The sequence below is a fragment of the Centropristis striata genome, chromosome 6, assembly GCF_030273125.1.
Source record: "Centropristis striata isolate RG_2023a ecotype Rhode Island chromosome 6, C.striata_1.0, whole genome shotgun sequence".
Classification (NCBI taxonomy): domain Eukaryota; kingdom Metazoa; phylum Chordata; class Actinopteri; order Perciformes; family Serranidae; genus Centropristis; species Centropristis striata.
The window spans coordinates 33,310,868-33,323,013 of NC_081522.1; the positions used below are offsets into that span (position 1 = coordinate 33,310,868).

The 12,146-nt window shown below is 38.1% G+C and overlaps 1 protein-coding gene across 7 annotated transcripts in view; it reads right to left on the reverse strand.

Moving 5' to 3' along the window:
* Positions 1–12,146, reverse strand: part of ppfibp2b (PPFIA binding protein 2b) — a 93,274-nt gene that overhangs the window by 64,444 nt on the left and 16,684 nt on the right. For all 7 annotated transcript variants that reach the window (XM_059334296.1, XM_059334294.1, XM_059334293.1 and 4 more), the window contains exons 2-3: positions 5,268–5,372; positions 713–921 (exon numbers count right to left, since the gene is read on the reverse strand). In XM_059334296.1, the coding sequence (XP_059190279.1) occupies positions 713–921; positions 5,268–5,349 (291 nt within the window). In that variant the 5' untranslated portion in view covers positions 5,350–5,372. The remainder of the gene's footprint in view (positions 1–712; positions 922–5,267; positions 5,373–12,146) is intronic.

Genomic DNA, 12,146 nt, shown 5'->3' on the forward strand with positions numbered 1-12,146 from the left:
ATACTGCCAAACAAAACCAGTGTGTGGAAAAGAGGTTTTAAATCTTAATGAGTTTCCTACCTGGTTAAATAAAGGCTATTGATTGATTGATTGATTGTTCTGTTGCACCTGTTGGACGTCAGTGTTTCACTTTCTTCCTCTTCTTTTGGAATTAAAACTTACTTTAAAACATTCTATACCTCCTTCAACCAAAAAGCTGTGGAAACTTTGGGTCTGTGCTCCAAATTTAAAACATTCACTGAACTTTTTTGCATTTATAACTATAAATACTTTTATTTCATAAACCCCTCATTGCTGCGTATTTCTGTAAAATGTCTATTTCGCTCCTGTGTTGTTATCCGTAACAGTGCACTTTGCTTATAAAGCTGACTTAAAGAAAAAGGGGGAAAAAATCCTCTTTTTGGCCATATTGCGTCCTTCGGTGTCGTAAACTCTCGGGTTGAGGCCTCGGAGCCGCCACATTTATGAACAGCCGATCATTCTTATGCTGTGATTGGCGAGATACGAACGTTTCATGAATCACATGTGAACCCTGTCGTGAGATGATATATATTCTCAGATCTGCGCTGGTTTCTACGTTCGTTTGATAAATGAGGGCCAATATGATGATGTGAGTCTGACCAGTTGATGAGTTTGTCTTAAGACTACAAATAAGGCAACAAGTCTTTATGAGACTGAAGTTAGTTTGAAGAATATCATACAAGGTACTCACAGTTCCACTCTGTAACCAGTCTATGAGGATCTGTGCTGTATCTGTAGGTAACTGTGCTCTGAGGTTGTCTCTCTCATCCTGGTTGGATTGGAGCTCCAAGGCAAGTTTGAGGTCCTCGGCTAACTGGACCACCTGCAGAGGACCGGCGCTGATGGGAGAGCCCAGGTCATACATGCTGTTAGAAAACTCCACCGCTGCTGCTTTAGAACCTGGGTTTGCAGAAGGGGGGAGAAGAAAAGAGACAATAACTTATCACCGAAAGATTATTAATACTATTATTAAAACTGAAATGTGATCCTAATACACCCCCAATAAGGTATTGAGACCTTACTTTTTCCTCCAGTAGTGTTTACTCTTGGGTAGGGCTGGGCGATATGGACCAAAAGTCATATCCCGATATATTTAGGCTGAATATCAATATACAATATATATCCTGATATTTTTTAGCGCAAAGTGAGAGCAAATGTTCAGTCAAAGTCAAATATGACATGTCACAAGTAGTTTTATTGAAATCGTTTATTTAAGTGAACATAAATACTGTACAACAACTAGAGTACCTTTTTTTTAGAAATCAAAGCTCCATAAAGTGCACATTTAAATTAAAAAAATATCTTAAATAAAAGCTTGCCTGGAGCAAGGATCACAGTGCAAATTTGAACTATATCAATATATGCGATATGGTCTAATTCCATATCACATTTAAAAATATATCTATATATCACCCAGCCCTAGTTCGTACTATTACATGTTCATCATGGCTGAGGCACAAAAAAGACCTAAGAAATGGGTGTCAGTGGAGGAGGTGAGGGAGATGGCCTTAGATGTTACTCTGCCGGCTCCGTTGACAACAAACGTTTTTTACGACAGCTCCGGGAGCTCCGAACTACCAAGTAGGCCTTTAACAGTGACAGCGGGACATTGTGCAATAACTCACTGCTGAGTTAATGCACAACACTTTATTTAAACTCATAAGGCACTGAGGTTTTCATTATTTACAGTGACAACGAGTACATTTACAAACAGTAAAGAAATACAAATTCAAAATACAGATAATACTATTTAAAATGACCAAAGCTAAAACAGGTGCAGACAGTTGCGGGAAAGTCTGCAATCAAGCTTCGAAATTAAAAAAATGTTATGGGCGTATTGATCCAATCTACTTTATTTATATAGCACAATTTTAGCAAACACAAGGTTTCCAAAGTGCTGCACAAACAATAAATAGATAACACAATACAAAGAGATGTAGTAAACAACAGAACAGTAAAATGCAATAAGATAAAATAAATTAAAAATGGGATAAAAATGAATAAAATAAAATGTAAAATGTACTGCCCGCACAAAATAAAATATGCATGTACACAAATAAAAACAAAAAGTCATAAATCCTCAGTGTAAGTTGAAGATAATTCATTAAAACAAAAGGCTGACTTCCTAAGTTCAGTTTGAAAATGGGGAACTGTGAGTGTAAAGCAATTATTTGATCATGTCAAGTAGTTTCCATGACTCCGACACATTATATTGACAAATGACTTTAGGGTTGTTGAGGAAAAGTGAGCGTTTTGTGTGTAAAATATGAATATTAAAACAAACCAAACATGATTGCTTTCACTTGACCGTCCATCCATATGCAGTGTTTTTGGGCCAAAACATACAAACATTTGCTTTCAATTCATTGTAGTTACAGTTGGAGCTCCAGTACAGCTATAAAACAAAGCACAAGAGTGTCAGGATTTGGACATCTATGATTATTTTACAATGTATGTTTCTTATCGTTTTCACAACTCATGCCGTGAGTTATTATTATTATTTCCACCACAATTCTCAATTCTCTTTTCTGAAGCTCACTCTCACTCTATGGCCTGCGTATCTTAATCTGCTGCTAAGTGTCTCTAATTTCCTTGTCAGTGATTGTCTTATGTTATCACTAATGGGATTTTTTAATGCATTTCTATTTGTGGTCACTGAGAGCTGGAATAGCAAACTCATAGCACTTGATGAGGTCAGCATGAGCAAACAGCAGTTCATGAGCTTCAGATGTGACAGTGGTAGTTGGGACGCTTCCTTTGTGCTCCTGTGTGAATAGTAATGGTAAATGGACCACACTTGTATAGCACTTTTCTAGTCTTAGGGCACTTTCACAACCCAAGTCTGATTAGTTGGTCCGAATCAGAGTGAAACTGATACATTAGGTTTGTTTTGTGTTTAGTCTGGTTTACTTGAATAGTGCAGAACTGTAAGCTGACCGGAAAAAAAAAAAAAAGATTTGAAGAGGGGCATGTACGTTGGAGGTGGAGGGCTGGAAATCTACTCACACTATTATGTCTTACTGGATGAAGAGTTGGTGGTGAAAAATGTAAACAAAGCAACGTGGAACCGAGCGCAAACCAAGTACGAGGGTTGTGGAAGCGCCCTTAACAACCACTCAAAGCAGACAGCGTTCATTCACCCATACACACACATTCAAGCATTTAATTGGTTGTTGAGGGTACCCTACATGGTGATGAACGCATCAGGAGCAAATCGAGGATAATTCGACATGTAGACTGCCAAGGTCAGGGATTCTGGACGTTGGGATGACACGATGGTTGATGCAGGCGGCAGAGAACTTAGCTATCAGCCACCGAGATCTTTCTCATTTTGAAGAATTCATGATAACCAAAGTCCCTGTCTGTTTCTCTTTACATTCTCCTGTGATTGAAGAGATACTTTGCTCAGCTCAACCTTTGTTTTTTCACATACACTGTGGGGGACCACATCAAACATTTACTACTGGGAAATCTTGTTGGCCAAGGCTGAACTGGCTGCAGCAAACATGACCAAAGTTACACACACACGTTTAAAACACACACACATTAACTCAGAAAATGAGGCAGTGTCACAGGTGATGCACACTACTTTATCACTCATTTACCCACTGTAAACAGACAAGGTCAAACTGGTAGATTTCCTAGCTCTTTACACTGAGACTGGTAGTAGCAAGATGATCAGCCACTGTTGTATTTGACATGATTTATAATTATCTCCTTTGTAAATGGCATGGCAGGTCATCACAGTTGTCCATATTTATATATGTTGTTCAAAATTTCAGCTTCAGGATGACCATCGTTTGTATGGGAAGAATTGTAAAGTCCTTGCTGAATTAAAGAGGAACTGGGTAGAAGAAAGCAGTGTGCCAGTACTTTTTTTTTTTTTAAGGTTCTCGATGTTCAAACCATAATAATAAGTCATGTAGTGTATGAAACAACTGTTAAGAGTAAACAATTAATTATTTGTAAGAGACCACAAGTCTCTCTAGTTACACCTACAGAGTCTCTTGCTTCTCACAGCAAACTAGATGAAAGTTGAACAGTGTGACTCACTGACCAACTGAGCGGCCAAATAACTGTTATCAGTTGAGCTCTGTGCTGTTTGTAACAGGATTGATTGTTGGGATAGCTCGATATGATTGTAGATAGCAGTACTGGATGTTGGATGGGAGATCCTGTGACTTCCACTTATCCACAGCATCTAACTGAGGATCCCAACCATTCATTGATTCATTATCCATAACCACTTATCCGCACTCGGGTCCCAGCTGACATTGGGCGAGAGGCGGGGTCTACCCTGGACAGGCAGCCAGAGCAGACACATAGGCCGCGTTCAGACTGCCAGCCAAAATCCGATTTTTAGCCCATCCAGATTGGAACTGGATGGCTCTTTTGAAGTCTGAACAGTCACAAATCACATGAAATCCGATTTTTGCAAACCTGATCGAAACCACCTTCGGGAGGTAGTTTCAGATCGCATTTGGACAGATGCGTCTCAGTCTGAACCTCCAAACACTCCTGACATCACTCTACGCGGCACGCGTAGCGCCGGTAGCGTGGAGACGAGGTGTCCACCGGCAGCCGCGCCCGACACATACGGGCCCGACGGGGGCGTCCATCCGCCCGGTTTCTCCCTGGTGCGTCAGAGATGCTCTGCACCTCTACTGGACAGTGATAAGGCCAATATACTGAGGTGACCTGCCTCCCTCATGTTTGTTGTTGTTCTTGTCACTGTCGCAATTATATGACGTCTGACAACGTCAGACGCTCTGACGCCGTTACTATGGCAACCTGTCAGATCAGTCAATAATGTGGCCCAGTCTGAACAGAGCCATATCCGATGTGGACACTTGCTAAAAATAGTGTGGACAGTCAGCCCTAAAAATCGGATTTGAGTAGGAATCAGATTCGCCTGCAGTCTGAACGCAGCCATAGAAATTCACACTCTCATTCACTCCTACGGGCAATTTAGAGTCACCAATTAAACCTAAGTGCATGTTTTTGAACTGTGGGAGGAAGCCGGAGAACCTGGAGAGAACCCACACTGACACGGGGAGAACATGCAAACTCCACACAGAAGAGCTGCAGGCCGGAGTCGAACCAGCGACTCTCTTGCTGTGGGGCAAGAGTGCTAAACACTACACCACCATGTAGCCCATCCTACAACAAGCATTAACAATTTCTTAAAAATGAAGACCATATTATTTTTCCATTGAGTCCTATGACATTGCTGTTGTGGCTCTTACCTGCGATTATGTCATCCATCTGTTCCAGTGCTGCCTCCAGCATGTGACTGGCGTCCGTTTCCATGGTGATGGCTTGAAGCATCTGATTTCAGGTGTTCTGATGTTCTGCCAGAAAACAAGAAAAACTTGATTAATTAGCAAATTACTGTGCATAGTCATTTTTATATACAGTTGAAGTATGCAAATGATGTTGAAACTTCAAACTGAAAGAAATAATGATTTATACTGAAATGTAAAGAGAAAGCTGGTGATGCAATCTGTGCCGACTCCTGTTCTGCACGGTTCCAGCTTGAAAATATTATAAATTGTAACTTCACTAGTGATTTTATAATCTTTTTCCAACAGATTTACAAGGATTTAATTTGTGTTCTCAAAGAAATAAGATGTGATTACAAGCTGTCATGTTTAGGCTTGGTAACTAATAGATACACACCTGTAAGAACAACACACACACATTGTGTATAACAAACATTGTGAACAGCTGTTGTTATTAGTAACTGGCCAACAGAACTTAGTGTTGTGTACATCCATTTTTTTTAACGGGGGGCAGGCCTAGCCCAAGAAGAATTAAATGTAAATTATTACAGTGATCAGGGCTCACTTTAACTGAATGATGTCAGTCTGAGACCAGACCTGCATAACTTTACCTGTGACCTAAATAAAGGCCAGTATTGAGACATTACTTTTTCTCCAGTCGCGTTTACTCTTGGGTAGGGCTGGGCGATATGGACCTAAAGTCATATCCTGATATATTTAGGCTGAATATCAATATACGATATATATCCTGATATTTTTATTGCAAAGTGAAAATAAATGTTCAGTCAAAGTCAAATATGACATGTCACAAGTAGTTTTATTGAAACACTTTATTTAAGTCAACATAAATACTGTATAACAACAGGAGTACCTTTTTTTTTTTTTAAATCAAAGCTCCATAAAGTGCACATTTAAATAAAAAAATATCTTAAATACAAATAGCCTATGAAATAACATAGGCAGATCTTTTTCTGAAATAAATATATGTAGATGAGAAAAGAACAACAAACATGACATGAACTATATTGATATATGCGATATGGTCTAATTCCATATTACATTAAAAATATATCTATTTATTTTTGATAACGATATATCGCCCAGCCCTATGCAGCATCTCTGAAAATGTGTGAACACCTGCTTTAGATCAGGCAATCACAACATTCAATTGCATGGATTTGATTTAATTTGAATTTATTTATTTTTTCTTTTGAACATATACAAAAAAACGCAATAATAACAACAAAAGATAGATCTATCTAAAGATAGAAAAAAAATATAAAAACTATATAGATATATTTTTTACATCAATGTATCGCCCAGCCCTACTTCCAATCAACGAACCAGTAAACCTTTACAACATAAATACACCATGAACCTATTTTATTTTCTACATATGCAAATAACCCATACATGCACACTTGTCTTTAAAAACCATCACAGCAGGCAAGAATTAGGTGTACTTATAGTCATAAACAATTACACTCATATATTATTCCTCGAAGCAGGTTTTACTTTTTCACAGCGCACATCCTCCCTCCTCTCATCCCTTCTCTGACATCTCCCCTTCTGTGAGGTTGTCACGCTGACTTACAGACACCAACATGCGGAAATCAAAGGGAAGGATAATGATGTTGTATAGTGATGCCTCGGGTGAATAAACCCCCTACAGAGAGACCTAATGCTACGTTTCATAAGTCTAGCTCATCATGACGCTCACACTGATAATCTGTACAGAACGCAGGCAACAGACATACAGTAACATACAGTGGAGGAAGAAGTATTCAGATCCCTTACTTAAGAAAAAGTACAAATACCACACTGTGAAATTACTCCACCAAAGTAAAAGTCCTGCATTCAAAACTTATTGAAGTAAAAGTATAAAAGTATCAGCATCAAAATGTACTTAAAGTATCAAAAGTAAAAGTATTTGTTAGACAGAATGGACCCAATTAGATATATATTCTAAATATATTATTATATTATTGTATGGGGCTCATTTTAACTGCTTAATATTATGTTATGAGGTTTAATTTATAAAAATGCAGAATCATTTAACCCTCTGGAGTCCACGAAAGCGCCAGAGCACGACTTCTTCATAACGTCACGACGTAAAAACGAAGCAGCATGGAGCCCTGCTGTCAGCTTTTCTTTAAAGTTTTGGCTTTTCCAGAAGTTTCCATGTCCAATTTAATGCATCAACCCTTTTGAAGCAAAGGTAAAAAAAAAAAAAAAACAACTCGAAGTGTATTAACATGATTTTACTTTTTTGCAGAGATTTTTCTAATTTAGCTTTGTGCATTTAGCATTTGTAATGCAATCTTTTGTGTTTACTGTTTTTTCGTATTTTGTGTGTGTGTTTTTTGTATTTTTTGTGTGTTTTTTGTGTTTTTATTATGTTTTTGGTGTTTTTGAGAGGGCTTATGTGTTTTTCGTAATTTTATGTGTGTTTTTGGTTTGTTTTTCATGTTTTATGTGATTTATTTGTATTTTATGTAAGTTTTTGTTTTTGTTTTTGTGTGTTCAAAATGTTGATTCAGTAAGTCAAAATGAAAAAAAGTAATCAGGTCATATAGGTGAGGTTGTCTTGAAAACAATGATACCAACATGGCATGGTAAAAAAAAAAGTAAGTTGTTGAGGAATGAAAAGGAGTCCAAAACCGACAAAATAGCCCCAAACTCCAAAGGGTTAAGTCATGTGAATGCTTAGACTTCTAAGGATTAACTTGATCATGTTTTTCATGTTAAACCTAAAAGTATCTAAACCTGTCATTACCATAAAACATATCTGGGTGCTTTTAAAGGGGCAGATTGGTTAACAATAAATATTCACCACCAATTTTATGTCCCCACACATGCAGACTGCAGTATTCAGATCCCTTACTTCAGTAAAAGTACTAATACCACACTGTGTAATTACTCCACTCCAAGTAAAAGTCCTGCATTCAAAACTTATTGAAGTAAAAGTGCAAAAGTATCAGCATCAAAATGTACTTAAAGTATCAAAAGTAAAAGTATTCGTTATGCAGAATGGACCCACTCAGACTGTTTTATATATTATTAATATATTATTGGATAAGTATTATTATTATTGATGCTGATTTATGTAAGCAGAATTTTAATTTTGTAAGGTTTGGGCTAATTTTAACTGCTTAATATGCTAATTTAAAAAATGTCTGAAAAGCTGAAATACCTGAAAAGTAACTAAAGCTGTCAGCTAAATGTAGTGGAGTAAAAAGGACAATATTTGCCTCAAAATGTACTGAAGTAGAAGTATAAAGTTACATAAAATGGAAATACTTTTAAAAAAGTACCTCAAAATTGCACTTAAGTACAGTACTTGAGTAAATGTCCTTATATACTTTCCACCATTGGTAACATACCGTCATTACAACTCTGTTGCCATGACGACCCTCCCATTTATCAGTTACTGTTGTAAAGATGCAGATGTGTGTATTTTTGCGAAAACTGGTACGTTTCATTGTTAAAAATTATAAATGGCCTCGTTGAGACAGAGGGTGACAGCACAATTCAGACACGGTGACAGACTGACTCTGTTCAACAGCACAGTGACAACAGAGCCTTTGTCTTTTTGTGTGTGTGAGAGCGTGAGTGTGAGTGTGTAAGCAAGGAAATTGTAGGTTTTTCTTGACTCAATCTGTGGGTTCCAGTTAGGGCTGGGCGATATGGACCAAAAGTCATATCCTGATATATTTAGGTTGAATATGGATATACGATATATATCCCAATATTTTTATCGCAAAGTGAGAGCAAATGTCAAAGTCAAAAGCATCTTCAGCACAAATGCAGACATCAGTCTTTTGACAAAATATGTAAAAATATGTATGTACTTCTTAAAGCAAGGGTAGCCCTGAAGGCAAATTAAGATGTTTTTTTTTTTTGTTTTTTTTTACGAGTATTATCTAAATAGATAAGACAATTTTTTTGTTGTATTTGTCGTTGCAATACTCATTTTGGCCACAAGAGGCTGAAAAGCACCACTACCATATGTTCTACATAGAACAAAAATATTTAATGTAGACAAGTAGTTTTATTGAAACTGTTTATTTAAGTGAACATAAATACTGTATACAGATACAGATACTGGATACTACAGGAGTATCTTTTTTTTTTAATCAAAGCTCCATAAAGTGCACATTTAAATAAAAACAGCCTATGAAATAAAATAGGCCAATCTTTTTCTGAAATAAATGTATTTATATGAGAAAAGACAAATGAACATTACAAAAGAACTAAATGTGACAAACCCTAGCAAGGGCAGCATTTATATATAAAGAAAGAAAAAAAAACCCTATCAACCAGCCCTAGTTCCAATGTATTATTAGTGTGTGTATATATGTGCTGATTTATTACTGTCCTGTTCCAGCACAAACTGTAACAATCCTGTAACAACACTGTCTACCATATTGCGAAATCTGTACAAGTGTGTGTACATGTGGGAAAGACACTGCAGGTGAGGGTGTGTCTGTCTGTGTGTGTGAGGTTCTATGGATCTCATGAGTTTTGTTAAATCTTGGGATAGGTTCTCGAAATTTGACAGGCTTCTATAACTCCATATGCCAAAAAAAAAGCCTTTGGATGAAAAAGGACACCATTGGACACTTTGGCTTCAACAACAACATTTGAACATGGTCCAGTGGGATTAGATAAACAATTCTATTTTAAATAAGCAAATGTCATCAATCAAAAAGTCCTTGAAAAGGACAGAGCTTAGCAAGTTGTCTTTCAGTAATCCTAATTAAAAATAATAATAATAATGTAAACCAACAGGATTTGCTTCTCAAGTCTTTCAAGGCCGTCATCCAGCCAAGCAGGTCCACCCTGTTCCATGTTGATGGAGCAGTTTACACACAACAATGCATGGCTCATTGGTCACTGCAGAAAGCATGTTTCTATATTGACAGAGCAGTTTAAAAATGGTTAAAAACAGACACTGATAATGCTTTTATTTTCAGACCCCAAAACAAAATACATTTTCCAAATCTGGACTTAAACTCAATCAATGTAAACCAGTCATAGGGCTGGGCGATATATCAATATAAAAAATATTGATATATTTTTAAATGTGATATGGAATTAGACCATATCGCATAAATCGATATAGTTGAAAAAAAGAATTCTTTATATCAAACCTGCCCTTACTAGGGTTTGTCATATTTAGTTATTTTGTAATGTTTGTTATTCTTTTCTCATATAAATATATTTATTTTGGAAAAAGATTGGCCTATTTTATTTCATAGGCTATTTTTATTGAAGATATTTTTTTCTTTAAATGTGAACTTTATGGAGCTTTGATTTGGAAAAAAAAAAGGTACTCCTGTTGTTATACAGTATTTATGTTCACATATGAAATGTCATATTTGGCTTTGACTTTGACTGAACATTTGCTCTCACTTTGCAAATATAATATCGGGATATATATCGTATATTGATATTCAGCCTAAACATATCGGGATATGAGTTTTGGTCCATATCGCCCAGCCCTAACCAGTCAATAGCCCCTTAAAAAGTGCCGTTTCATGCCACAACATTTACTGCTCTGTAACGTCTCGCCTGTACTATGAACACACCAGAAGCGGGATCCCGGGATCAAGTGATCAAGTGATCCCAACAATTTCTTGCCTCCTGAGGTAGTCACAGAGGCGGAAAATTGGTGGGACTGTTGGAAGAGGGACCGCTATGAATCGTCCATCCCGGCAAGGCGGAATATACACACACCCTGTACTGCTACAGAGCTAACTTTGCAGCTTATTAGCACTATGCTACTGTGCAGCACTGCTGCTGCTCTGTTGCACGTCACTATCGTCTCCTCCCACCTCGTTCCACGAAGCCAGACTGCACTACAAGGCACATAAATTTGACTCCTTCACAGGATCACTATGAACATGCTCAGGTAAAAAGCCGGCACAAATCTTTCCGGCATGATAGCGGGACATTTGCGGGACCGCACTATGAAAGGGGCTACTGTCTGAACACACTTTTCCAGCCTATTATACGTCATCAACCCATGTGATAAAATGAAACATTTGCTTAGTGCCTGTATGCAAACAATCATATCAAGAGATCTCTGTCCACTCCACCACAGAAATCCTTGTAGAGGTAAGGCATGACTCAAGGTGAGAGTGAATATGCAGTGTGTCAGTGTCTTTATGTGCTTAACTGCTGAAAGCAAGAACCCATCCAGAAGCTAGGGCTTTCTCACTGTTTGCTAGCCAAGTGGCTGTGCTGCTATCAGCTTCATGATCAGCGCCATCAGGACCCTCACAAGGCCTCGGTGCATTACTGTCATCCAGCATTGCTCTTTATTACTGCTCTGCACTGCTCCTGCTGCTCTGCACATCCCCAAGCTGATAAACTTCCAGAAGCTATTGGGCTTTAAGGCAGTTTTGTAAACAGCTCTTCTCTTCATTACACACTTGTGCTAAACAGCCTTCTGTTATTTTTATTGATTTGCCAATTCCTATGTCTGCCGAGGGCTGCATTGCCCTGCTCAATTCTGTTCATCTAATCAAAACATTAGGCATGTTTCCATTAGGTACTGTTCCCTCTAGTAAGCCGCTATGGGCGTGGCTTGGAAGAGAAGATCCGCCCAACTTCACTGGTTAGCATCTCAGGTAGCGTCTCAGAAAGTACCTGCCTCGGGTAGGTACTTCCTGAGCTGCCGATACTAACTAATCAACGCTGATTGGATACGGTTGAGGCGGCGACTTCACCCATGCATGATTCATTTGCAGGCTGAGGGGTTAACATCTCCTGTTCCGATTGCAGCTGGGAGAGATGCTGCGGGAGGACTGGGCCGCTTGTGAGTGCTTTGGGACGGTG